Source organism: Balaenoptera borealis, assembly GCF_965194805.1.
Source record: "Balaenoptera borealis genome assembly, chromosome: 3".
Taxonomy (NCBI): domain Eukaryota; kingdom Metazoa; phylum Chordata; class Mammalia; order Artiodactyla; family Balaenopteridae; genus Balaenoptera; species Balaenoptera borealis.
Window position 1 is genome coordinate 32,017,708 of NC_138866.1, and position 26,043 is coordinate 32,043,750.

The 26,043-nt window shown below is 48.5% G+C and overlaps 1 protein-coding gene across 5 annotated transcripts in view; it reads right to left on the minus strand.

Annotated features, from left to right (window-relative positions):
• Positions 1-8,736: 8,736 nt before the first annotated feature.
• SUSD6 (sushi domain containing 6) overlaps positions 8,737-26,043 on the minus strand; it is a 92,204-nt gene continuing 74,897 nt past the window's right edge. For all 5 annotated transcript variants that reach the window (XM_082384419.1, XM_082384420.1, XM_082384421.1 and 2 more), the window contains 4 exons: positions 19,467-19,664; positions 18,348-18,486; positions 14,654-15,072; positions 8,737-12,706 (listed from right to left, as the gene is read on the minus strand). In XM_082384419.1, coding sequence (XP_082240545.1) covers positions 12,681-12,706; positions 14,654-15,072; positions 18,348-18,486; positions 19,467-19,664 — 782 coding nt within the window. In that variant the 3' untranslated portion in view covers positions 8,737-12,680. The remainder of the gene's footprint in view (positions 12,707-14,653; positions 15,073-18,347; positions 18,487-19,466; positions 19,665-26,043) is intronic.

The window sequence follows — 26,043 nt, forward strand, 5'->3', positions numbered from 1 at the left end:
GTCTCCCTCCTCATCCTTCCTTCAGCCCTTCTTTCCTCTCTCCTGCCCTTCCTCCATCTTCCTTTCCTACTTCAGTGAAATAATGAGTCTCTGGACCTGCCCTGCTGGGCGCTGAGGAGTCAAGGGTGAACTAGGAGGCCACAGATCAGTGACAAGACTGTTAAAGAGCCACGCACGAAAACCTCCAGGACCCAGCAGTGTCCACACCTTCAGCTCCACAAGCCCAGCCCCCAGCACAGGCCTGGCACTTTGCAGACACTCAGGGAAAATCTGCTGGATGAAAGGAGTCTGTTGTAGGTTGAATTGCGTTTCCCAGAATGATACATTCAAGTCCTAACCCCCAGTACCTGTGAATGTGACCTCACTTGGAAACAGGGTCTTTGCAGATATCATCAGGTTAAGATGAGGTCGTATTGGATCAGGTAGATCCTAATCTGATGACTGGTGGGAACAGGGAAATTTGGACACAGACACAGAGAAGATGGAGGCAGAGATAGGGATGCATCTATAAAACAACAAGCGACAAAGATTGCTGGCAGCCACTAGAAGCTAGGGAGAGACAAGGAAAGATTCTCCCCCTAGAGCTCTCAGAGGGAGAAAAGCCCTGCTGACACCTTGATTTCGGACTGCTAGCCCCCAGAGATGTGAGAGAATAAATTTCTGTTGCTTTAAGCCATCCGGTTCGTGGTGATTTGTTACTGCAGCCCTAGTAAACTAATGCAGAGTCCCAGGGTCATTGCCCATGAACTCCTGGTCACATTCCCTCTCCACCGCCCCAGGAGGCCACAGGTGCCCAAAACTCTGCTGCAGGCTGCGTCTCAGCTTTCCAGTTTATCCCACCCGCCTGGCCTAAGCCTCCCTTCTCTGACCGGCAGAGGACTAGTGTCTAGTCTGACATTAGATGGCGCCAGCAGGCTGAGCCATCCCGGCTCCCTCACCATGGGCTGAGCTCCCAAGGCCAAGACAAGGAACAGACATCAACTTTTTAAGTTCTTCCCAAAGAGTTGGCTTTTGTTCTATCAGAGGGAGGAAATCAGATCCTTTCACCTGCAAACTGTCCTTCCCAGCCTCCGAGTTTGAGCTGCTGTGGGGAGAAATCAGAGGAGCCAAATTATTGCCCTCAACCTCCCCACCTCCCTGGGTTTTGCCCTCCCAGATGGGCTGTGTTCTGGTCCTTCGAGTTCCCCTACATCTTCCTATGGGAGGTCAACCACTTCTTTTTTCACCCCAGAAGCAATTCCCTAGAACAGGCTTTGATTCTCCCCCTGGACGAGTCTGATGGACCCTTCCCTGGGTCCTGGCCCCTCAGCCCCATACTCCTGGACCCTTTGCACAGCTCCCTACATTCTCTCTTTCCAGTCAAAGCCCTTTGTGCATTTCTCTGTTCTTCCTCTTTTTCTCCTCCACCATAGAGATGTACGGTTGACCCTTGAACAACACAGGGGTTAGGGGTGCCCATACCCAGTAGTGGAAAATCTGAGTATAACTTCACAGTCCAATGTCCATATCCGAGGTTCTGCATCTGTGGATTCAACTCATGTAGTACCGTGGTATTTACTGTTGAAAAAAATCCATGTATAAGTGGACCAGCACAGTTCAAACCCATGTAGTTCAAAAGACCTGTACAGTCTTTTCGACCTTTCTGTCTGTTTTTTATTCCTTCCTATACAGTACAGTCAACCACAGAGACCTCAGACCTCTTAACCTGAACGATCTTCCCAAATATGTGAGCAATGGTCTCATTTCTTCCACACTAACTCAAGCCCACCTTCTGGTCTAATCATCCGAGGGCTGCTCTTCCTTCTCTCACCAGGATGCCGGCAGTGGCCTCCTGGTTAGGTTTCCACTCTAATTTATTGTCCACCAAGTTCTTTTCTAAAATACTCAGAGCCTGTCCTTCTGCTCTTCAAAATCCTTCTATGGCTCCCACTTGCCTAGGGAATCACATCCACATCCTTAAGATGGCAGTCAAAGTCCTGCTCCAGCTGGGGCCGTCATATCTTTCTAGCCATTTCCCTCACTAGCTTCCTCCACGCTGTCTGCCCCCTGGATACGTCACTGTGGGAGAGAGCCTTGGTCAGAGCCCCCTTTGGAAATTGAATGTTATATTAATTTGCTGGGGTTGCTGTAACAAAGTACCACAGACCAGGTGGCTTAAACAACAGAAATTCATTGTCTCAGTTCTGGAGGCTGGAGTCCAAGATCAAGGTGTCGGCAGGGTTGGTTCCTTCCAAGGGCCGTGAGGGAAGGACCTGTCCCAGGAGGCTCTCCTTGGCTTGTGGGTGGCCATCTTCTCCCTGTGTCTCCGCATCATCTTCCTTCTGTGTCTGTGTGTCCAAATTCCCTCTTCTTATGAGGACATCAGTCATATTGGATTAGGACCCACCCTAATGACCTCATTTTAACTTAATTACCACTTTTAAGATGCTATCTCCAATTTCAATCACATTCCAAGGTACTGGGAGTTAGGACTTCAACATATGCATTCGTGGGCTTCCCTGGTGGCACAGTGGTTGAGAACCTGCCTGCTAATGCAGGGGACACGGGTTCGAGCCCTGGTCTGGGAAGATCCCACATGCCGCGGAGCAACTAGGCCCGTGAGCCACAACTACTGAGCCTGCGCGTCTGGAGCCTGTGCTCCGCAACAAGAGAGGCCACGATAGTGAGAGGTCCGCGCACCGCGATGAAGAGTGGCCCCCACTTGCCGTAACTAGAGAAAGCCCTAGCACAGAAACAAAGACCCAACATAGCAATCAATCAGTCAATCAATCAATCAATAAATTAAAAAAAAAAAAAAAACATATGCATTCGTGGGGGTGGACACAGTTCAGTTCATAACATGAACGATTCCAAGCCATAATTTTTATTTTCTCCAGGAAGGCAGATGGAAATAACGGGCAATGAATACTGTTTATTGTTCTTAAGCAAAGCTCTTTGGGGAGCTGTGTGTCCCTTCCCAGAAGGCAAATTACTAATTTGTAACAAGAGAAAAGATCAGATACATTTGCACAAATTCTTTGTGAATATTTTCTCTGTACCTAGGTATCATGCATTTTGTTTTTTTAAAGAAATAATTTAATTTTGAGCAGGTAATATATTCACTTGCTGCAAAATTCAGAAGTACAAAAGGTGTAGAAAATGACCCTTCCTCCCAAGTCATGCTCCGTCCCCAGAGGCACCCAATGCTGACCATATCTGGAATGATCCTCTGTGCATAGAAAAGGATGCACATTGACACATTTTAAAAATCCTTTTTTGTACACAAATGATAGCGTTCCAGCACCCTCTTCTGTATCTGGCTTTTTTTTTTTTTTTTTACAACAGTGTATCCTGCAGATTAGTCCAGAGCTATTTTATTCTCTCTCTTTTTTTTTCCTGTATTCATTTATGTTCAGATGTATCATATGTATTTAACCAGCCTATGTTGATGATTATTTATCTTCAAATTTTGGCTTTATTAGACAACTGCAATGAATAGCTTGTATACTTTTGATATTCCATGTATTATGCGAGGATATCTTTCAGAAAAATTCCTGCAAGTAGAATTTCTAGGTCAAAGAGTGTATTGTAATATTTTTTAATTTAAGTAAATAATTTTATTTAGAAACAAATTTACAGAAAGTTTCCTGAACCATTTGGGGAGTATGCTGTCGGATCCCCTTTAACATGTATTTCCTACGAACAAGGACATGCCCCTGCATAACCTCAATATAACCAACAGAACAAGAAATTAACACAGATACATTACTACCATCTAATCCTCACACTCCATTCAGGTTTTGCCTGTCGTCCCAATAACGTCTTTTATGGCAAAAGCATCTAATTTAGAATCATGCCTTGCATTTCTCTGGAACAATTCCTCAGTGTTTCCTTGACTTGTACGACCTTGGCATTTTGAGGACTACAGGCCAGTTATTTTGTAAAATATCACTCAATTTGGGTTTGTCTCATTTTTTCATGATTAGATTTAGGTTGCATTTCAGGGCATGTTATGGAAGTGATGCTGGGTTCTCTCATTGCATTCTATCAGGTGGTGCACGATTTTGATTTGTCCCCCTGGATGAAGTTATGTCTACCAGGCTTCTGTTTATCTATATGGACTCATGGTCTCCTATTGTATTCAATGGATTATGATCTATTATATTATCATCACTTTACTTTGATGCTCATATTGTTCCTGATTTGGTCAGTAGAAGCCCCTTCAAGAGGGAGTCCTTTGGACATGTACCCATGATTTCTTGAGCACTTTTTTTGCTCAATACAACAAAATATTGCAGTTTCATCTAGTAATCTTCCTGCCTGGGCTCTGGAAACAGCCATTTCTCCAAGAAGCCCTGGTTCCTTTTAGTGAAAAACAGTATTTAAATGCCAAGATCTGAACTCTAGATGTGCTCGCTGCTATTGAAGTGTCACTGCTCCCAAACCTTCTGGAAAGAGCTAGGGAATATCGGTGTGTGTGTGTGTGTGTGTGTGTGTGTGTGTGTGTGTGCATGCATATGTGCATTATACCTATATTTCTATATCTATTTATGTAGATTGAAACCATGAAAACCTACCATTCCAATCTGACACTGCAGGGTTCATGGTGTTTGTTCTGTTTCCCATTCTGATATATGTAACTCTGCCCCCACTTAATGGCATTAGAATTGAATTGTTCAGTAAGAGAAGGGAAGAGGAGCTGCATTGTAATTTGATGGTTGTTGCCAAATTGCTCTCCACAGAGAATGTACCAATTTACACTCCCAGGTCTCTACAGTCTGGAGAGTCCTCTTCTTCATACTTCCCACCCCACAGCTCCTTGGGTTTTTTCCTTGTTTGGTTGTTGTTGTTTTCAGTTTTAATATTTTAAAAAATTGAAGTATAGTTGATTTACAATGTTATGTTAATTTCTGCTATACAGCAAAGTGATTCAGTTATACATATGTACATTCTTTTTTTCATATTCTTTTCCATTATGGTTTATCATAGGATATTGAATATAGTTCCCTGTGTTATACAGGAGGACCTTGTGGTTTCCACAGCTCCTTGTTGACTTACTCCCCCTACCTGTAGTGTTAAAACACAATTCATCCTTCACAATGCAAAGCAAACGGCATCTTCCCTAGGGAGTCTCTGCTCGTCCCCCAAAGAAATGAACTCTTCCCTCTTCACTCCCCAGGCACTTTGCTGGTGCTCCATTAGATTTCTTTCTTTAAGTTCTGCCTTAAGTTTCAGGCAGCTATTTAATCTCTTTTCTCCCCTGTTAGTCTGCAAACTCTGAGGGCAAAGACTCTGAGTCTTATTCACTGCTGTGCCCCTGGAATCTAGTATCAGACTTTGTGTAAAGTGAATCCTAAAAAAAAAAATTTTTTTTTTTTTTTTGGTTGACTGAATTAGCAAATGCATGAATGAACAAATGATTAGAGCAGGAGTGGGAATGGCCATCCCATAGAAAGGCTACAGCACCAAAGTCTCTAAAAGTCTTTGGAGACGATGTTCAAGGGCTTCAAGAGGCCACCCCAGAAGCCAGAGCCGCCCCCATGCTTGGTGTGTTTGTGTGGAGCCAAAGTCCTTCCTTTACACACCCCAAATTACCCCAGATGTTCAGCCCCAGCCAGCAGGCTGAACCTGCAAGCAGGCTGCCTTTGTTGGAGGCTGGACTACCTGCTCCCACAGGAAGCTCTGCCGGGGGGAAGTCCACACTTGCCAAAACCGCCTCAGTTTTCTGCCAAGTTGGGAATCGTCTGCCACCCCAGGCTCAGGGACAGTTCAAGCTGCCCCAGATGGGCTGCTCAGGACATTCCTATGTTGTGAAATTTCCTTTTCTGGGGGCCATAGGGCATCATGGGAAATCTGAAATGCCAAACAGCTGTCCACCTCTGGGCGTGGGACGGGATGGTCCCCAAGCCCTGTGATGCTCCTCTACCACCACAGAGCTTAGAGCAGCAACCCGGGCCCGTCTTGGGAACGTGTCATGTCTTGCCCGGGTTCAGATTAATTCCTTTCCTCAGGAATTTATCTATCTATCATCTATCTTTCTCTCTATATATAATGCATTATTTAATTTAGAAGAGGAATCGCGGTTTTGATTTTTTATCTCAAACATGGATGTCTCGGACGTCAAACTTGGACAGTTTTCGATATATGTCTTTGTTACAAAGGGTAAGCAAATTATATTTTAAAATTCAACTTCAGGAATAATGAAACAAGTGTGAATCAAAGCACCATTTTCTGTCAACTAGCATATTTTTAAAAATGATAACTCCCCATGCTGGTGAGGTTGTTAGGAAAATGAACACTGCCAATGACAACATAATTTGGAATAACTTCCTTGGTGGGCAATTTGAGATATATCAAAAGACTCTAAAATGTGTGTTTCTTCTGATCTAGCAGTTTCATTTCCAGAGAAATAATTTAAAATACTATCAAACCACTGGTTATAAGAATTAAAAAAAAATTTTGGCAACCTAGAAGTCCAAATTACCAATACGACAGAAAACTATACAACCATTAAAAATGAGGTCAATGAAATTTTATGAGATTAGAACAACATTGCCAGCAAGAGGTGGAATTATGGGTGATTGTAATGTCCTTTCTAAATTTTCTCAAATGCCTATGTGTTACTTTGGCGTACTGAAAGATATTTTAAGTGGTCTGAGAAAGCCCAGCCCTAGAGACTGTTACTACTTTTGTTCTTGTCTAGGGGTCTCCACTTTCCAAATTGGGAGGCAGGGGTTCAGCAGCAGGGCAGGAAATTCTTCTGGTCTCCTCCCATCCACTTTCCAACCTGAGGCAACCACTTCAAAGACAGCCCTTCCCCCAGCAGCTCTGCAGGTTTCGCGGGCTGTTGCCTTTGTCCCCCTCATCTGTCTGTTCAAGAGAAAGGCCGCAAGCCTGCGGTTGACGCCGTTTTGACAAGACTACCCAGCATAGCTTACCTGATGGGACGTGTTTCTGCACCTGTTTCCCAACGACAGAGACAACTTACCTCTCACTGAAACAAGCAATCTTTCCTGTGTTTTTTCTTGTAGAGGAACAACTCCCGCCGCTTTGTGAATTTATGTCTTATCACATTTCTGCATAGCTTAAATGCCTCCTCCCGACACCATGATGGGTGCGTCCCATCCTTTGAGATGAGAGTAGTTTATTATCCTCGTGAACACTGTGCCGTTTCCCTGCCCCGAAATTAGTGTTTTTCCTCTACCTGAAGATCTCTGGTGAGACAGAGACTCTGAGAGGCAGAAAGAAGGGGGTGAGGGCCTGGAGAGGCAGGCAAGAGTCTGATGGGGTAGGAACGGGCCAGGGGAGGGGATCACTCCAGCACGGGTATCTGGTTTTGAATTCAATCCTGGCTCCGCTTTGGGCAAGTTAGTTCACCTCTTCAGGCCTCACTTTCATTCTATATGGTCTGGGGCTCTGGGCAGGGATGGTACCCGCCTTGTAGACCTGCTGTGTGGGTTTCATGAGTTTATACACACGGAGTACTTAGAACCCTGCCTGGTACAGAGTAAGTGCTTTTTAACGATCAGCTTTTATCACCATTACTCTTATTGGTACAATACTCTTCTCATCCTCTCCTTGCAATTAATGGCAGTCATGTCTGTGCGGACCCTTCTGAGGACTGGTGCTCTGAGGCTGAGACTGGGTGTTTGGCACAGATGCCCCACCTGTTTTCCACCTGACACTGTGTGTTAGAAAAACACATCCTGACCATTACCCCGAGGGCAAATTTAAGGGTGGCCTGGTTTTCAATCCCAAAGTACCCTGTACATCTCTCTACTCACACCCTTACTACCTGTTGCAATTGCTCAAGTACTGTCTGTCGGCCTCTCCTACCTGGCAATGATGACCTCTTCACCTCTATGTCCTCTGCCCTTTCATCTCTAGATCTCCATCATTTCCCCTCCCCAAACTGTGCCTTCCATTTCCCCATCTCAGAGAATGGTGTTGCTGTTCACCTAGCTGCTCAAACTGCCTTATTTCCCACAAGACCAACAACTTCTTACATGGTCTCCAGGTACTTATGTTTTATCCCCCTAAATTCATTCTTCTTAAGAGACGGAGACAGCTTCCAAAAAAAAAAAAAAAAAAAAAAAACCAGAGCTTACTAAGTCATTCTATTACTTAAAACCATTAAGGCACTTGTTGCCCTTAGGATGAAGTGAAACTTCCCAGCTTGGCTGGCCGGGGCCTCCTACCACTGGCCTCTGCTTACCTCGTTCAGCCGGTCCTGAGCCACTCTGCCCTCAGCCCTGCCTGCGGCGGCCCTAGACTCCTTTCAGTTTCTCAAAATGAACGTGCTTTTCTGCTGCCTTCACACCCACACACACACCGTGTCCTGCTCCGCAGCCTCACTCTTCTGGCCCTTCGCATCTCAGCTCACGTGGCATTTCATCCAAAAGGTGTTTGACTGTCCCCCAACATAACTTCGGTGATCACAGCCGTCACTGCACAGTGCTGTGACTGTCTGCTTTCCTGATACGTTAGGAATTCCACGCAGGCCCCAAACTCACGGTCCTGCTCACTGCCCAATCCCAGCTTGAGCACAGTGGGGGGCACACTAAGAGCACTAAAAAAAAAAGAGAAGTGATGTATTTCCACTTATGTTTGTGGTCTCTCTTCCCTGTACCTTCATCCTGTCTCCTCTTACCAGGTACCTCTCTCCCCAGAGCTAGCGCTTCATCCCTTCATGAGCTCCTGCCCACAGGACGGCTGCTGCAAAAACTTTCTGGAAGGATCACATCTCTCACAACTGCCTTCATAAGAACTTTTTTTTTTATTATTATTATTTAGAAATGCAGTTATATACATAGAACAATTAAAATTAAATTAAACTTTGTACAAATATTAAAATACTATCTTCACACCCACTGCAATGTACAGGATACCAAAAAATATATATATAAAATAAAATAAAGCAAACCCAAACTGATTGACATCCTGCACAGTCAATGATGCGTGTGTCATGTGAAACCATTGCAGAGATTCCATAGTGGTGTGATGAGAAGCCTGGGCAGGGCGTGGTGGTCTGCCAGGGAACCCTCCTCACCCCTCTCTCCTCCCTGCTTGGCCATCTGAGTGCTTTGCCCCTGCATCTTCCTAGTGCTTTGCCCCTGCCATCTTCCTAGCCCTAGCAGAGGGCTCAGCCTCGGGGTTCTCATTCAAAATTCTACTAGATTTTCAACTGGCAGTTAGGAGGAGTCGCTTCCCAGGAAAGCTGAGCCTGCCTTTCCCTCTCCGGGGAACTGGCTACTCTACCACTCAGGTGCACACGTCTGTCAAACAAAATCCTCCCGGGGCCCCTCACCGGACACCAGTAATGACAGGCCCTATGCTGAGAGCCAAGAGCCCTACCAGGCTCCACGAGAGACGCTCCCAGCCTCTATCCTCAGCAAGCACATCTGGAATTAAGCTGTCAAGCCTGTGTCCCTTCCTTCCTGGGCCCGTTATTCTCAAGGTGGGGTGGGGGGGGGGGAGGAGGGGAACAGACAAGGATCTAGAAATATTTGCAGCATTTTCCATTCTCTATGTAAAGATGTTCCCTGGGAATGGAAGTGACATTGTTATGTAGAAAGCAAGTGGTTTGAGCTCCTCTGGGATGGGGAGGGAAAAGGCCGAGTGCTAGGATTCCTGTGCCACCACTAACTTAGCAGGAAAAGTGTACCTTTGTCTGTCTTGCCATCCAGCTTCTCCACAGAGCTTTAAAGCTGGGGGAGGGGGAGAGGAGGAGGGCAGGAAGAATGGGGATGACAACATGAGTTCTGTTTGCAAATGGAGTGTTAGTAGGATGTACTTTGAAATACCTTATAAAACCAAAAGAACTCACAAAGTGTCCAGGACTCGGCCCATTTCACGGTTCATACCCAGTGAAGTGGGAGCATAGCACACAAAACTCAAAAATGGCAGAAGATTGAGCCTACGTGCTGAACTAAGGCATTGAAAGGGATGGAGATTTTTAGTAATTTTCACCATATACTGGCCCTTGAAAGTCACTGGAATGTGACTGCAAGTTGCCAGGATATAAAACCTGCACTGAGTCAGCTCATGTACGCAAAAACAAACAAACAAAACAAAACACCCCTTTTTAAAAGTCCTTTGGTGCCAACCGTTCTCCTGGGCAAGTCCTCTGCTGGACTCCCCTGGAGGGGAGCCCGGGAAGTCAGACCATGGGCAGTTCTCCCCACCTGCTCCAGGCCCCTCTGGCAGCCCCCAGCACCACCTTGTCTCTCAGCCAGGCCCCGCTCCAGGGCAGCTGTGGGGGGCCCTGATCCTTCGCAAGGGACAAAGGCCAGAAGCTCTAGAAACAGCAGCGCATGGCTGATGTGGGAGCAGAGAACTCACTGCGGCAAACCGTCATGGGTGCCGGCAGCAATGAGAGGCTGCCTCTGCACCCACAGGCCAGGGGACTCCGGGAGGCCCCAGCAAAGCCAGTGACATGGGGGATGTGGAGGGGAGGTTCCTGACTTTTCTCTCTTCCCTACCGGGTGGCAAGTCTGGGCTTGTGATCCCCAGGGTGGGCGGGCAAAGTGGAAGAAGGGTTCAGAAGGCAGGCTTTTCTTTTTTCAAGAGCCAAGCCGGTCACCTCTGTGGCTGAATATAACGCAAACAAAAAGTGCAATCTCTTGGGTGAAAAACCCAGAGTAATTATATAAAAAAAGGTAAGAGCTTCCATTTAAAATAAAGATTCCAGACTAGAATTCAGGTGTTGGAAGATTGGGAAATGAAAGCTGCAGGCTCAGCAATGAGACTTTGGATGCCTCCCCCCGGCCCCCACTGGTCCCTGCTCTCTTTTGGAGGAAGACGAGGGCAGCCGGTGGGTGGAACAGAACCTGTGCAGGGTGAAGCGGCGGGGCCGGGGACCCTGCCCTCCAGATGGGCCCCATGCCAGCAACTGCTAGCAGGCACGTCTCCAAAAACGGCCTCTTCTGAGGCCAAGGACAGCCCTGCTCCGTTCCGTCTCCCTCCGGCTCACGGGCCCGGGCTGAGGGCACAGCAAGCGAGGGCTCCCGCGGGGAGGAGGCCGACGCAGGCAGGCACTGCCCTCACCTGAGCCGAGGGAAGACCACAGGGGCGGCGAGCCCCCGGCAGAGCGAGAGCGGGGAGTAAAGTGCGCGTGTGAGAGTGGAGGCGGGAGGCTGAGGGCGGGCCATTCGTTCCTCTCCTCTTGCAGGCCACCCGCAGCGGCCCCGGAGCTACCCTGTTAAGGTCAGGAACTGAAAACACATCGGGCTCTATTATTTTCACCACCCCAAACAGAGGCTGGGGGAAGGAGCGGAGGCGCGGTGCTTCAGAAACAAAACGGTAACATGCGCTCCTTAGCGCCACATCTCCTGGAGGCAGCAGCCCTGTCAGCATCGGACACTCGGCGGCCGAGGGAGCGGCCCCAGCAGGGCCCCGGGGCCAGGCTGCTTCCAAACCACCTCCACCACGAAGCGGGGGGGGGGGGGGGGGGGGGGGGGGGGCCGACTGTGCCTTGGGCCCTCCCGGTGCCGGGAAGACCAGGGAGTCGTCTGCCAGCTGTGATGAGCGGAGGGGCGGCAGGGGAGGGCGGAACGAGGAAAAGCAGCAGCAGCGAGGCAAGCAGCAGGATGCCTCCTGGGCACAGTTACTAAGGCACGTGACTGTGGTGAGGAGGACCCTCGGGACCGGGGCGGAGCTGCCTGCAGCTGCCTGGGGACTCGGTCGGCGCCTCTCAGGCCCCCTTCCCTCACCACGAACCCAGAACAGGGCAACTGGCCCCAACTGCCAGTGACCAGACGGGCATCCCATGGCATCTCAGCAACACTCCTGTCCCATGGATGATTCGCCTCAGGCCTCGGCCAGCAAGGAAGCCGGAGCTGCGCAGGATCAAACCCAGGAGGCCGCATGCAACTCCCCCCTACGCTCCAGGGAAAGAGAAAGGACCGAGGCCAGGAAGGCCAGATGCTGGAAGTAGGAAGTGAGAGCTTGCATATGCGGAAGACGGTCATTATCAGCCACCGTCCTCCCCTCCCCTGGGATCTTCTGGATGCTTCTTGGAAACTCAACAGGGCCAGGTGCCGGCACCTCTGAGCTACAGAGCTGGGCGCTGGGGTGGCTCTGGCATGACTTTACGCAGCCTCCCTGCTCAGCCAAGCAATGCGCCACCAGTGTCAACCAAGGGTAAGCCAAGGGAACAACACTCTTGCCCCAATTCGAGCCACTCTCGGATCTGCTCTTGCTAAGGGCAGCGGTGCCAGCCCCCAAAGGAAACAGGCCAGACCCAGGCCCGGCCCCTTGTGTGGCAGAGTGCCGCCACGAAGGCTTGCAGGACAGCAACAAGCCCGCATGACAGGGACACCGGACGGGCGGGAGGAAGGCACAAGTAAACGCAGCGCTCTCGGGCCCACGGGGGCTGCCGCCCAAGCGCTCGCTCGCTGGAGCGGACCCGGAGGGCTCAGGGCAAGAAAGGGTTCAATCCAGCACATTCAACGATGTCCCCGACACAGACGGGAAGGCTGGGCCAGGCAAAAAGCCAGCTCCTCCAGCTGTCCAGCAGGCAGATGGTGAGAATCTTCCTTGAGTTTCCAGCCAAGGTGGGCCTGCAGGCCCTCAGAGATACAGAGATACACAGATACACAGGTGGCAGCTCAGGTATCCGGGCAGGGCAGCTGGAGTACGCGGTGCTCAAACCCACAGGGAGAGGGAGGAAGGGCACAGAGGAGAGAAGCCAGCGGCAGCCCTCATGCTTCTTTCAACAGCGGGATATCTGCGGGCAGAGGAGGACGGAGAGCACCGTGGTTAGCCCGTGTGAGTGCCTCTGCAGCACACCCGACCCCGTCGCAGGGACCCCACGTTTAGAGAAATAAAATGCTCCTCTCACACGCTTCCAGGTAGCCTAAATCCCTCACCCTTTTCTAGGCCTTCCTTGCTCATCTCTCCCTCTGCCTGTGTGACAAAATCTCAACATTCAGTCGGGTATTCAAACCCCTTCTGGTCCTACCACCTTGAACCCTCTTCTCTGCTTTAACTCTGCTGGTCTAGTTGCTTCTCTTTCTATCCTTATTCTCGCCCTATGAGGCTCCTGAGCCCTGGTAAGTCTCACCTCCTCCTTCAAGCCATCCTCCAGCTGTGTGATACTGAGTAAATCACTCCCCGTCTCTGGGTCTTAGTTGACTCATCTGTCACCCGGCTTAGACTGACACCTTAAGGGCCTGGCTCCCTTCACTACTGTCAGCCCCAGACAGCTCAGGCTTAGCCTGTAACCAACTCGATAAACTATGTGTCTTGTTTTTTGCACTCCTCATTCTGACATGGACTCTACCATTCTTGGTTCCATTTTTTCTCAAGTATAGGCTCCATCTTCCCAACTGACTGACAATCCATGTGGGCAGAGAGCATGTTTCACAGTTCTTTCCATCACACCTGAAACCTAATCCAGCACCTGGCACAAGATGGGCTCTGAAAAACGCTTGTTCAATACATGGAACAAAGCAAGGGAGCAAGGAGGAGAAGGCAGAAGAGCTGGCACCACCTTGGCTCCTTAGGAAGGATAAGGGCCGAGGTTTGTGTCAACACGTGCAGACACACAGTATGTAAAGCTGGCTGCCCATGGGGGTCACTGGCTTCCACCTTTAAACCTTGGCCACCTATTTAATGGCCCCTGCTTAGCTCTATATCCCACCAAGAAAAAAGGAGGCATGCTGCTGATAATCAGGAAACCCTACACCTGATCTGCACTTAGGAATTTCCAACTTCTTTGCTTTCAGATATTCTAAACCGTACACATTAACTGTGCCCAGGACTCCCAGGAAACAGAGAGTTTTCTCTAAGGCTCTTTTACGGGGGGGTTGGTACGTATAGAAGTCCTCACTTTCTAAAGGGAAACATCTAGATTCGGTCTGCATCCTGAACCACAGTGGGATTTTACATAAAGATGTTTTTTAAAGTGACAGAGTCAATCCCAACGTTCAACTCTCCAGGCTCCGGTAAAGGCAGAGGTGTCAGGAGGGGGCAATTTTGTTCTCTGGCTGGTTTGCCACAAAGGACCTGGAGTGACCTGGGAGGCAGCATGGCACCATGGGGCTATAACGCAAGTTTGGGAGCAGATCCGTCAACTTCAAATCCCAGCTCAGCCACCTACCAATGGGCAAGTGACTTAACCTCTTTGAGCCTCAGTTTCCCTATCTGTAAAATGGGGCTGGTAATAACACCCACTTCTCAGGATCACTGTGAGGTCTGACTGACACAGTGCAAGAAAACCAACTAGCACGGGACCTGGCATGCTCCTATTTAAAATGAAGCAGCTGGAATGCTCTGGGAGAGGCAGGCTCCAGTTTTCTCTGTCATAAGACCCCACACCTCCTTGTCATTCCTGTTCTTTCAGGAACATAAAAGTTATAACAAGAGGACAGGCTCCACTCCACCTCCAACCGGCTGTCTACCCTTTGATTTAGCATATCCCTGAGGCCATGAATAGTTTCGGAGACTCCAAACCTACTAAAATTCACAGACAACAGTGAAAAGCCTCCCTATACAGAGCCCAAAGGCCTACCTGGGGCTCCGAGGGTAAAATTCTATTTTGTAGGATAATCCCCCAGGTATTATCTTTCTTTGCCCCCAGATACACCAATTATCAGAAAGGTTCGCAGTCCTTCCTCACTCCCAGCAAGGACCCTGAGCAGATAATAACGTATGATCAGCACAGAGCACCTACCATCTGTGTAGTCCTCCGACGTGAGGCTTTGTATGTCACTGTTCTCTGAATCTGGGGCTTCTTTGTGTGCCACGCGGCTGTTCCCTGAGCCGGCCACCCAGGAAGCGGGGGCTGCCTGATGCACCATCACAGTCTCCGAGCCCCGAGAGCCCCGGGCCTCACACAGTCCAGACTGGCCCGGGGCCGCCTCCTCTCCGCCTGCCGAGGAGCAGGCCCCCTGCTCCTGCAGCTGCTGCTCCCTCGGCCCGCTCCTCCCGCCGGGCCCAGACCCTTCTGACAGCACAATCTGCACTCTGGGGTCAGCGGGCGGCACGCAGTGACCGGAACTGCCGTACACAGCCTCCTCATACGACGGCAGCGCAACCTGGACTCCATCCACCATGATGGAGACCTGGTCCCCGGACACCCCCTGGTCACGCCTGCATCCGGAGGAAAGGACAAAGGAAGAATCAGAATACATGCACAGGTGAATATCACAATATCAACACCACCAACCGTTTCTGACCACTTACTACGTACCTGGCATGGCACTTAGGGCTTTATACACTTTACCCCACTGAGTCCTCACCTGAGCCCTTTCAGGTAGATTCACCAAGAATGCAGATGAGGCTCAGAGTAGTTAAGTAACCTCCCCAGTCGCACAGCTGGCAAGGGAGGAAGCTAGGCTGCGAATCCATTCCACCTGCTTCCGAAGACTGTGTTCTTAACCTCTGGGTACACAGGCACCTAGCCCTCCGGTCCTGTGCAAAAACTAGGACGCTAGAGACCCAGAAATAAAGCCATTCACTCAGCACAGCTAAGACAGGAAAGTGGGAGAATGATGGCTGCAAACGCCCGTGAACATACCCCCGCCTGTACACTTCGAGCGGGTATACTGTGTGGTTTGTAAATGACATCTCCATAAAGCTCCTTTTAAAAAGAGGAGGAGGAAAAGCAGCACCGTGGTCTTGAAATGGGACACTGGACTCAAAAACTGAAGAATTTTATTCTTTCGACTCAGCCACTTTGCTTGCCTTTTATTTCATTTTTTTAACTTCATAAACTTAAAAAAATATGTGAATTGTAACACAAATATTAGACAAATACTGAAAAACGTACAGCTGATTTATTCCAGAGGTAACATGGCGTACAAGCCCTAGCTGGGTCAAGAAACAGAACACTGCCAGCACCGCCTACCCCACCCCCGCCGTGTCCATTCCTATCGCCTCACCACCAAAAGTAACCACTATCCTGACTTTCATGAAAATCGTTCCTTTGACTTTTATTTTAGTAATTTTACTGCCTAAACATGAATCCTTCAACACCAGTTATTTCTGCATATTTTTGATCTTTATATGAATGGGACAGACAATAAATGTGTGTGTGTGTGTGTGTGTGTGTGTGTCTGGCTTTGTATTTAACTCAACATTATAACATTACATTTGGGAGATTTATCCATGCAAATACTTCTTTTCTGGATTACTTTTATACACGCACTTTTTTTTTTTTTTTTTTTTGCCACTGTGAGGCTTGCAGGATCTTAGTTCCCAGGCCACAGATTGAACCCAGGCCCCCCCGGCAGTGGAAGGGCAGGGTCCTAACCATAAGACCACCAGGGAATTCCTGAACCATTTTGAAAATAAGTTATTTCTTACTAATTAAGACAGTAGTTAGCACACACCTCCCAAGAACCTCTTTTCCTATATAACTACAACAGTATTTACATCCTGGAAATAACATTGGTATAATACTGTAATACAAATGTTCCCAACTACCCAAAAATATATCTGCTTCAGCTGCTGTCTTGTTTGTTTTCATCCACAATCCAATTATGGATCATGCATTGCACTTAGTTGTCCTGTCTCTTGCATCTCTTTTAATCTAGAACAGTCCACTATCGTTTTCTTTCATGACACTGACGTTTGTTATAAGGTCCAGGCCACCTGTCTCCTAGAATATCCCATGATTTGGACCTGTCTAATCATTTCCCTGGGATTAGAGTCATGCCAATCTCTGCCTAGAACACTACACACCACAGCACTGTCTGTGATGTCATGTCCTCTTCCGTGTGTCACACCAGGAGACACATAAGGTCTATGGCTGGACCATATTATTATTGCTGGACTGTTTTATTCGTTCTCAATTTCCTCACCTGTACTTGCAGATAAAAATCTGTACTACCCAGTTCAAATGGCACACACACAGTGAGGAAGACAGAAGTGGCACTCATAAAAGTGCTCAGATGTTTCTGGGAAGAAGGGAAACTTTGATGACAGGGTGGCATCCAAAAGCAGAGTGCATTCTGGCATGTGCTTAACTTTCGTTATTCAAAATAACATTTTTTTTTTGTTTAAAAAGTAATAGATGTACAAAATTTAAACAGGGTCTATAATGAAACCCAAATCTCCCTTCCACTTAGGCAAAATCAGTTACTTTGAACACACTGACTAGTTAACTACCAGGGGAAAATGATCCCTAATTTGGATGAAATGAGGAACAGCTCGAGTTGACTTTATGTGGCAGTAGCCAATTCTTTCAAATAAACAGTCCCTTCCAAATCTTCTCTAGTCTACTAATTGTTTAACTACCTTTAAAAATAGCTGCTACCCCCTGCCCCAAACAAAACAAAATAACAAGAAGAAAGAAGAATCACACACACAGTACACAGATATTAAACTGGTCCTTGTCTGTGCATTCCAGACCAGGAGCATTTTATTTAATGCAGTTTAGTCTGTTCCTTCGTGCCTGTGCCTGACAACAGTCAATGCGGAAGGGCTGTGGATGGACATAAACTGTTTTCTTCGGAGGGAACGAGGAAGGGCCAGGGCAACCCAAGCAGGTAAGGGGGCCATGCCAGCCTGGGAGAGTCCACCCTGAGGGACCCACCGGGGGCCAGGTCCCCACCATTGGCCATCCCCACCCCAACCTCACCTATCCAGTCTGGGATGATTTGTGGCTGATGAACTCACCTGGAAAAAGGAAAGTGACAAAGGTAGGCAAGAAAACCACTTCCTCGGTTTCTAGTATGGTATAGTGCAGTGCTTGCCAATCCTAGCTGCACGTCAGAGCCACCTGGGGAGCTTTTTAAAACACTAACGCCAGGCGCCCATCCCAAACTAAATAAATCAGAACGTCTGGGGATGGAGGCCCAGGTTTTGGCGTTTGTTTTTAGTTTCCCACAGGTGCCTCTATGTGCATCCAGGAGAGGGGAACAGGGAGACAGGGCAGTGGCTCACAAACATGAGCCTGCATCAGAAACGCTTGGAGGGCCTGAGAAACACAGAGTTTCTCATTCTGTTGGTCTGGGGTGGGGCCTGAAAATCTGCATTCCTAACAAGTTCCCAGGTGATGCTGATACTGCTGGGACCACACTTTGGGAACCACTGATGTAGGGGAAATAACATGGCACTAGAGTTGGACAGACTGGGGTTTAAATCTCACCTCTGTCATCACCTAGAGGGAGGACCCTGAGTGAATGACTTAACCGCTCTGAGCCTCAGTTTCCTAATCTGCAACGATCCTGTGAGGATGAAGACAATGTATGCAAAGCAAAAGCACAGTGCCAGGCACATCTGGAAGTTTAACACACGGCAGGGCCCTCCCCTTTCCCTGGGTGCACACAGACCAGCAGAGGCCAGCAGGCCCACCAGCACCCCTCTGCCAGCCGAAGGCCAGCCTCCACCGTGACGCACGCCGCCCGCTGCCACTGGCTCACCTGCTGTGATGGAAAGACTTCAGCTTTGGCTGCAGCAGCACAAACAGCACCACGAGGAGGAGAATGAGTGCCACGGAGCTGGCAGTGGAAGCCACGATGGACAGCGTGGGGACCCCGAGCGACGTGTGGGCATCTTTGTCTACGGGAACAAGCCATCGTCAGACGTGCTTTGTACCCTGACACACGGAACGTGAGCCCCACGGCTGACCTTGTCAAGGGCCCCCTGCACAGTGCCACGCTGAGACACGCTACGTATGGCCAGGGCCACTTTTGGAGTAACGGTGCAGAGTGGCTTTTACATCAGGGAAAGGGGACATTTCCCTATTCTGTTCCTGAATCTGAAATTCCCTTCACTTTGGACCTTTGAGGACCATCTAACACCTAAACTCACTTACCCCTAGAGATCTTACCTTTATAAACCCCATATGATCCTGTCCTCAGTAGCAGGCTGGAAGACATGAACCATCCAAATGCACACATCATTTCCACCATCTGAAGTCCCACCCACGTGGCAGGAAAATTTATAAGAATAGGGTGGTAATAACAATCTGTTCTAAGATCCTGCAGCTTTAGTTGTAAACCTCAGGCCTGTCCCCACCCTTCTCTGGGGTGTCACGGTCTTGAAGCTCGAGTGAAAGCACAAAGATGGCTGCATGACACACTTTCCCGCAGGCAGCTGGATTTCCCGTCATGCGTGACAGGAGGAGGCGGAGGGGGATAGGTCTTCTGGCCAGCTGGACTGCAGCTCCGTAACAAAACAGTCCACTTCCATTCAAGGAAAAACAATACAAAAGAGACACTACAGAAGGTGCTCGCACTGTGCTCATGGGTTAGCAGAACACAGTCAAAGGTCACCGGCACTGGGCTAGGCAAACAAGAGATCCGGAGCATCAAAGGGACTTTACATAGCACAGCAGATGCCTCGGTGGCTCGGCTGAAATGCACTGGGACACGCACCAGCAATCCAAACGTCTTTCCCAGAGACATGAAATCCCAAGGGAAGGGAGGCTGCAGGGCATCAGAAGGGCCATGCTGCCCCAGAGGGAGCGGGCACCACTTCCCGGGAGTTAGAAGAAAGCAGAAGCCCAGCAGCACCCCCCTCTCATCTGCCAAACTGACCCTCGTTGAGATGGCAGCTGATCTCCATGGCTGGCTTCCACTCGCCATTCTTACACGTCAGGTATTTGTAATCACCCTTCAACATGTAGCCTTCGGCACACAGGTACTCGATGACGCTGCCCGAGTTCAGGGGGTCTCTACAGGGCCGGGGGTGGCAGATGTAGCCACCATTCTCTGGCTCCGGGGGCAGGGAACACACTGCAAAGACAGAGAGAGCAGAGGTACAGTGGTGAGGTTTTCCAGCGAGACTGCCGCCAGCGACAGAGAGGGGCAGCTCCGAGGGCTTCGGCAGGAAACACACCAGGAGCAAAGAGCCAGCCCCTTGGAAAGGCTGCTGGCCAAACTCTGCAAGTTCAGGTTGCCAATGACAGAGGGAGGCGCCCTGGCAGCAGGGGAAGCTTGGCTGCTTGCAGCACTTCCCCTCGCCCTCCCTCCCCAGCACTGCGCCTTAGGACAACGGCATCCATCACCGAACAGTAGACTTCAACAAAGCTGGACTTACAGAGATCTAGCGCATGTGGGATTTTTTTCGGCATTTTATTTTTTTATGATTACAAATTGTGTACTCTTTTTTTTTTTTTTAACTCCCAGTCTATCCCTCCCCCTGCCACCCTTCCCCCCTGGTAACCATAAGTTCATTCTCTAAGTCTGCGAGTCTGTTTCTGTTTTGTAGATAAGTTCACTTGTATCTTTTTTTTTTTTTAGATTCCGCATATAAGTGATATATATTTGTCTTTCTCTTTCTCTGACTTAGTTCACTTAAGTATGATAATCTCCAGGGCCATCCATGGTACATATGTACAATGGAATATTACTCAGCCAATAAAAAAGAATGAAATAATGCATTCGCATAATGTGGTTTTAATAAAACTTACTGAAATACACAACGAATCAGAGTGACAGGTGATAAAACACCAGTAACCTGCACAGGGGAAACATTAGCCTTGTTTCCAACATCAATACCAGAAAGGATTCCTTCGCATAATAAAAATGTGACTTCTTGGCATCAGAGGGGATTTCTGATGCATTTCCTGGGAGGCTTCCCAAGCCCCCGTGCACCACCCATTCCCTGACTAGAGCGGTCACTGGCATCACTCGTCTCTATCCCGCAGTAACGCCCATTATTTTTCATTCAGGTAGGACTGTTTAGTTTTAAAAGCACCTTCATTGACCTCCTATCTTATTTATTCCTCTGACAACTCCGTGAGGTAGTTATCATTTCTCCCTTTGAAGATGAGGACACTGGCCCACAAAAGTTAAATGACTTTTAGCCAAGTCAGGCAGACCTGGGAGCAGAGCCAGGGCTTCCGATTCTAAAACCTGTGCTCTTCCCACCAGCAGACACTGCTTCCACCCCAGGAGTGAGTGGGCCTTTAAGGAGTGCATATGTCAAGGTTGCCTCCCCTTTGAACAGGTCAGTTAGGGAGATGGCAAGTGGTACCTAAGTGTGGTGGGAACGCTGGTGTAGGTAAGTTGCAGTAATACGTCAGAGGAGCCGGAAGGTCTGAGCAGCCCAGGGAGAAGGCAGCCTCCCCTTCTGAGCCTGGACAGACACTGCAGAACTGAAGTCCCCCGGCAATGGATCATGGGGTGTGCCTAGCAAAAATAGGAGGGGACAGGAGGGGCATTATGGGATCACTGTTAGGAAGGCTGGGCTGGGGGAGAAGACATGCTGGCAGGTGGCCAGGCACCCACAAACTTCAACTTACCACAAGCCTTATTACCAAAACAGGAAAGACGAAAGTCTCTAAAGGACATTTGATTTTGCTGACAAATACCCTGTCCCCATTGTGACTACCACAAGGACATCAGTATGAGAATAAGAACTGCTGGGTTTCTTTTCTTCACTTCCTCTAACAGACCTGGAGTCTCTGACTGTCTGAGATAAGGTGCTCTCCCTTCATGGGACCACCCACCACTCTCTCACCAAATACCACTTCCCTTCAACCTTCTATTAAGCAAGATGACTGCCAGCCAGGCTGTGGGGTGGATACTAAGTCGAAAAAGAGATGGTGGCTCCCTGCCCTTGGGCTGCGTGTCACTGAGACTGGGAGAAAAGACTCCATAGTTAAAGCTATTAAAACCCGGGGTAGGTCCACAGGGATCCAGAGAAGTCTGGGCAGCCTCTCTGACACCCGCAGATGAGCCCAAATAAGCCCCCTCAGTCCCCGCGAAGCACACACCTCCTCCTCCTCTAGACTCTTCCAACACCACCCACCTAGCCCGAGGTCTTGAACGGGAGGGAGACACAGGCGTCACATTCCTTCTGGTGCCTCTCTAAACTCTGGCCAAGTAGTTCAAAGAGCTGGCCAGCTGGATTTCCAAAGGAACCTCAGCAAACTGCTTTACCCCTTACACTTTCCCTCTTTTGTTCAGGGCAACAAGCCTGCCACAGATTCTCCCGGCTCTCCTTGGGTTGTGTCTAATTGGTTCATTTCCTCAGTGTAATTAATGATGAGCACCCGGGGGGCAGCTCCCAAAAACAGGAAGGACCCACTTACAGGTCCAATGTGCTGGGGAAGACGGTCCCAGGGGAAGGGCTGCTGATTCTAAAACCATTCCTGCTCTGCTGGGTACTTCTGCCCATAAAGCCCACATCTTCACGGAATCTCTGAGAGGGGCCCTGGACATCACCTGGCACCCATTTTATACGTGCAAAAATGAGGTCTACAAAGAGGCGACTTACAATTGTATTTCAATTCAACTAATATTTACTGATTACTGTGTAGGGATCATTGTGCTGTGCTCTGAAAAAGGATAGAAAGATAAGCACTTCAGGTACTTGTAGCCAAATAGGGGTATGACAAGTAAGTCCACACATATATATTTTAAAATTAATTAATTAATTAGGTTGGTTGCACCAGGTCTTAGTTGCGGTAGGTGGGCTCCTTAGTTGCGGCTCGCTGGCTCCTTAGTTGTGGCATGCGAACTCTTAGTTGCGGCATGCATGTGGGATCTAGTTCCCTGACCAGGGATCAAACCCGGGCCCCCTGCACTGGGAGCGCGGAGTCTTAACCACTGCGTCACCAGGGAAGTCCCGACACATATATTTTAAAAGTTGTTTTCTTCATGGCTTCTGGGTTTTGTGTCTTGGGTAAGGACATTTTCCTAAACATACTCTCCAATATCTTCTCCTAACGTTTTATAGACTGGGTCCTTTGTTATGCAAATAATACCTTCATAGAAAAAATAATCATAGGAAATATATACATGGTAAAAATCCAAAAAGTAAGAGGGTGAACATGGAAAGTAAGCCCTTCTCCTTTCCTAGTCAACCCAGTGCCTCTCTCCAAAGATACTCCACACAGATTTATTCTAATACACATCAAAGAAAGGGATTAGTGTCACAAGAGAGGGAGCTGAGAGCAGGAGAGACCAACCTTGTGTGGGGAACGGCTGGGAACGGCTCGTGGAGGAAGTGGCATTTCCAATGGGGCTTGATTTCAGCAGGAAAGGAGGTGGTGGTTTGCAGCTAATGCACCAAAGTAGGACAGTGTAGATTAAGCCCAGAGAGCATCAGGTAGCCTAGGTTAGCTTGGTTGCATAAGAAAATTTGGCCGAATAAATAAATAAATAAATAAAATATAACGATAACAGTAGTAGTAGTAGTAATAATAATAATAATAATATTGTGATGAAACCATCTTGTAGAGGGGCCTTGGCTGCAACAGGAGGTGTTTATACTATATTCAATGGGCAGAATTACAAGAGGAGCTGAATTTGATGTAAGATGGACAGAAGTGGAGAGAGCTTTTAGAGTAGGTCAGCAGTAGAGCAACCCTTGCATGGTGAAATAAACTGGACAAAAGTTCTCTTATGTTTGTCTATGAGGATCATACAAAGGAAACAAACTAGAGTACATTAGGTTCAGCGTCACAAAGGGACTGCCCCAGGTCCGAGGAAGAAATAAGGAGGCCTTAGAAGGAAAAGTCAGAAAAAGGCAAGATTGTTTTAAGACGCCAAGAACATAAGGAAAAAATATGGCCCTCTTGGCCAATCAAAGAGCAGAGTGGGAGAGCCATGGCAAAGAGCAGGTGTTGGAGAGGACCGTCTCGGTGACGCCTGGGGTTCACAGGAACGGGAAGGACATCAGGAAGAGCAAACAAATCATTCAGTGGCTTCCGGAAGCCCCTGTTCTGGGCAAGAGGCTGACTTCATCTGTGCATCAGGCTTGCTTGCTCTCTGACAACCCCAGGTCCGCAGGGGGAGTTTCAAGCTCTGTTCCTAGCCCCAAGAAGACAATGAACTCATCTGATTTGGCAAAGCTGCATAATTTTAAAAAAAGAAGGAGAAAGCCAGAAGATGGAAATTTTACAGAAAAAAATCAATTAGCTCTCCTTAGCTTCCTTCTCCGCTTTCCGTTCTCTCTTACACCCACTTAGGCCTCCAGTGAGCACGGGAAGCAGCGAGGTAATTCTCCAGGGGGCCCGGCAGAGTGCCTGGAGCATGGCAGTCATTGAGCGAGAGACCATGTGACCAGCTGGTGAGGGTGCAGACGGAGGAGACGCAAAGCCATCTGGCTGATACTTCTACCCCAGAGTCCCCACAGCCTAAAACCATTAGCAGAAACCAACAAGAACCCACAGTCAGCACTTCTAAATGTGTTTTGCTTTTGCCGTTTTGGGGACCAGACTTTTAGGAGGAAGAGACAAATTAAAGACAAAACAAAGTCTTGTAAGATTCCATAACAAGGGAATCAAAACAAGCTCCAGGAATGGCCCTGGGGTCAAAGTATTCAGCTTAACAAACTGAACAAATACTTGAGCCCCTTTAAAACGAGGTGTGGGGCGTAGGGAGTGTGAAGATCAGCTTGCGGAGCAGAAGCAGACATGTAAACACCTCGTGCAGTTATTAAAAAGACTCAACACTAAGAGGTGTCCATCTGATGTCACTTACCAAGAAAACACTACACTCCCATACACAGTGCCTGAGGGCTTAAGAAACTGTGTCAGTGTTCACTGGCAGGTTTGAAATAATGTCGTTTTACACCAAAACCAGTGCAGTGGCATTTAGAACACAACTGAGCACAGAGAAATAGGTGCTCAGTGAAGGTGTTCAAAGGATGGCCAGAGAAAAGCTTCCCTGGGAATTCAGGGGAGAAGGAAGTGGTTTCCGCAAACCCAGCACACCAACACGGCAGCTGTGGTCATCAGGGACACGGCTGAGGCGGTATCAGACGTGTCCCTGTGTGGCTGTAACTGCATCAAACAGTTAGAGCGAGCCTCTCCTCACAAGACGCTCTAGCAGGGCCACAAAAGTAAAGGAGACAGGACCATGCCCTCAGAAAGTTTACCGTCTACAGGACACGGACACGCGCACAGCCAACTCTGATGTAAATGAAAGAAGGAAGTGTTCAAAGGTGAGCTCTTCTATTGGCCTGGGGTGACCTTCTGGGTAGGGACATCTTTTCCATTCATCTGAGAACCGCTGGCGACCAGGGGAAGGTGAGAGCCCAGGCAAAGAGAAACGGGAGAAAGGGGAGGAAGGAATAGATGGAAAGCACACACCTAGCACAATACTGTCCAACAGAAATACGATGCGGCCACACAGGTGACTTTAAATTTTCTTAGTAGCCACGTTAAAAATGTACAACTGGTGAAATTCATTTTAATAATGTATTTTATTTAACCAATATACGCAAAATACATTTTTGATAGCTCAACGCATAATCAATATAAAAATTTATTAATGCGATATTTTATATTCTTTTCTTCACAGTAAGTCAGCACTTACAGCGCATCTCAAGCCACACTAATCGCATTTCAAGTTCTCAAGAGCCACCTGGGGCTAGTGGCCATTGTACAGGACGGCAAAGATGTTAGGGATCTGAGAACAGCGGGAAGGGTTCAGACCACACGACCGAGTGTGAGACGGGAGGCTAACAGCAGACAAAGACACCATGGAGCACTGAGGGTCCCTTCAGGTTGTGTTTTAAAGCACTGTTTATGTGCTTGCTCTCAAAGCCCTTTCTTGATATATGAAGGTCCAATTTCTACTTCGAGCCCTCGATGGTTTGCTAGGAACAGAGAGAGCCAGAGAAAAAGCAAGGCAAAAACAGCAAAAAAAAAAAAAAAAAAAAAAGGCATTCAAACGTGCAGACTTCTTTTTGCACGTAAGACAAGGAAAATAATAATTACTGCAAACAGCGTTATGACGTGTGCCAGGCACTCTTCTGAGCTCTCTCTTTACACGAAGCAGGTACTACATTTTCTCCATTTTATAGATAAGAACAATGAGGCTTAGCTGAGTTGAGTCATTTGCTCCAAGCCACACATCTCTAAATGACTCAACAGGCGCTCTGGCTCCTGAGCTGCAGGCCTGACCACGAAGCCAAGGTGGGCCTGCAGAGGAGGGCAGGACACCAGGCTCCGTTCTGCGGCTCATCCCCCGATGGACTAGGCCTAGGGCCTTTGGAACATCTCGCTACTCTGTGAAAGGTGTGAGCTTGCTAGTTCAAAGGGGAGATGATTCTCCTCAAGAAAGCCTCCCCAGAAAGTTGGTACTGGGCATTCCAGACAAATGCAAGGGGGGGATGGGGTATCACATCTGACCACAGTCTCAAGGTTCCTTCTGAGGC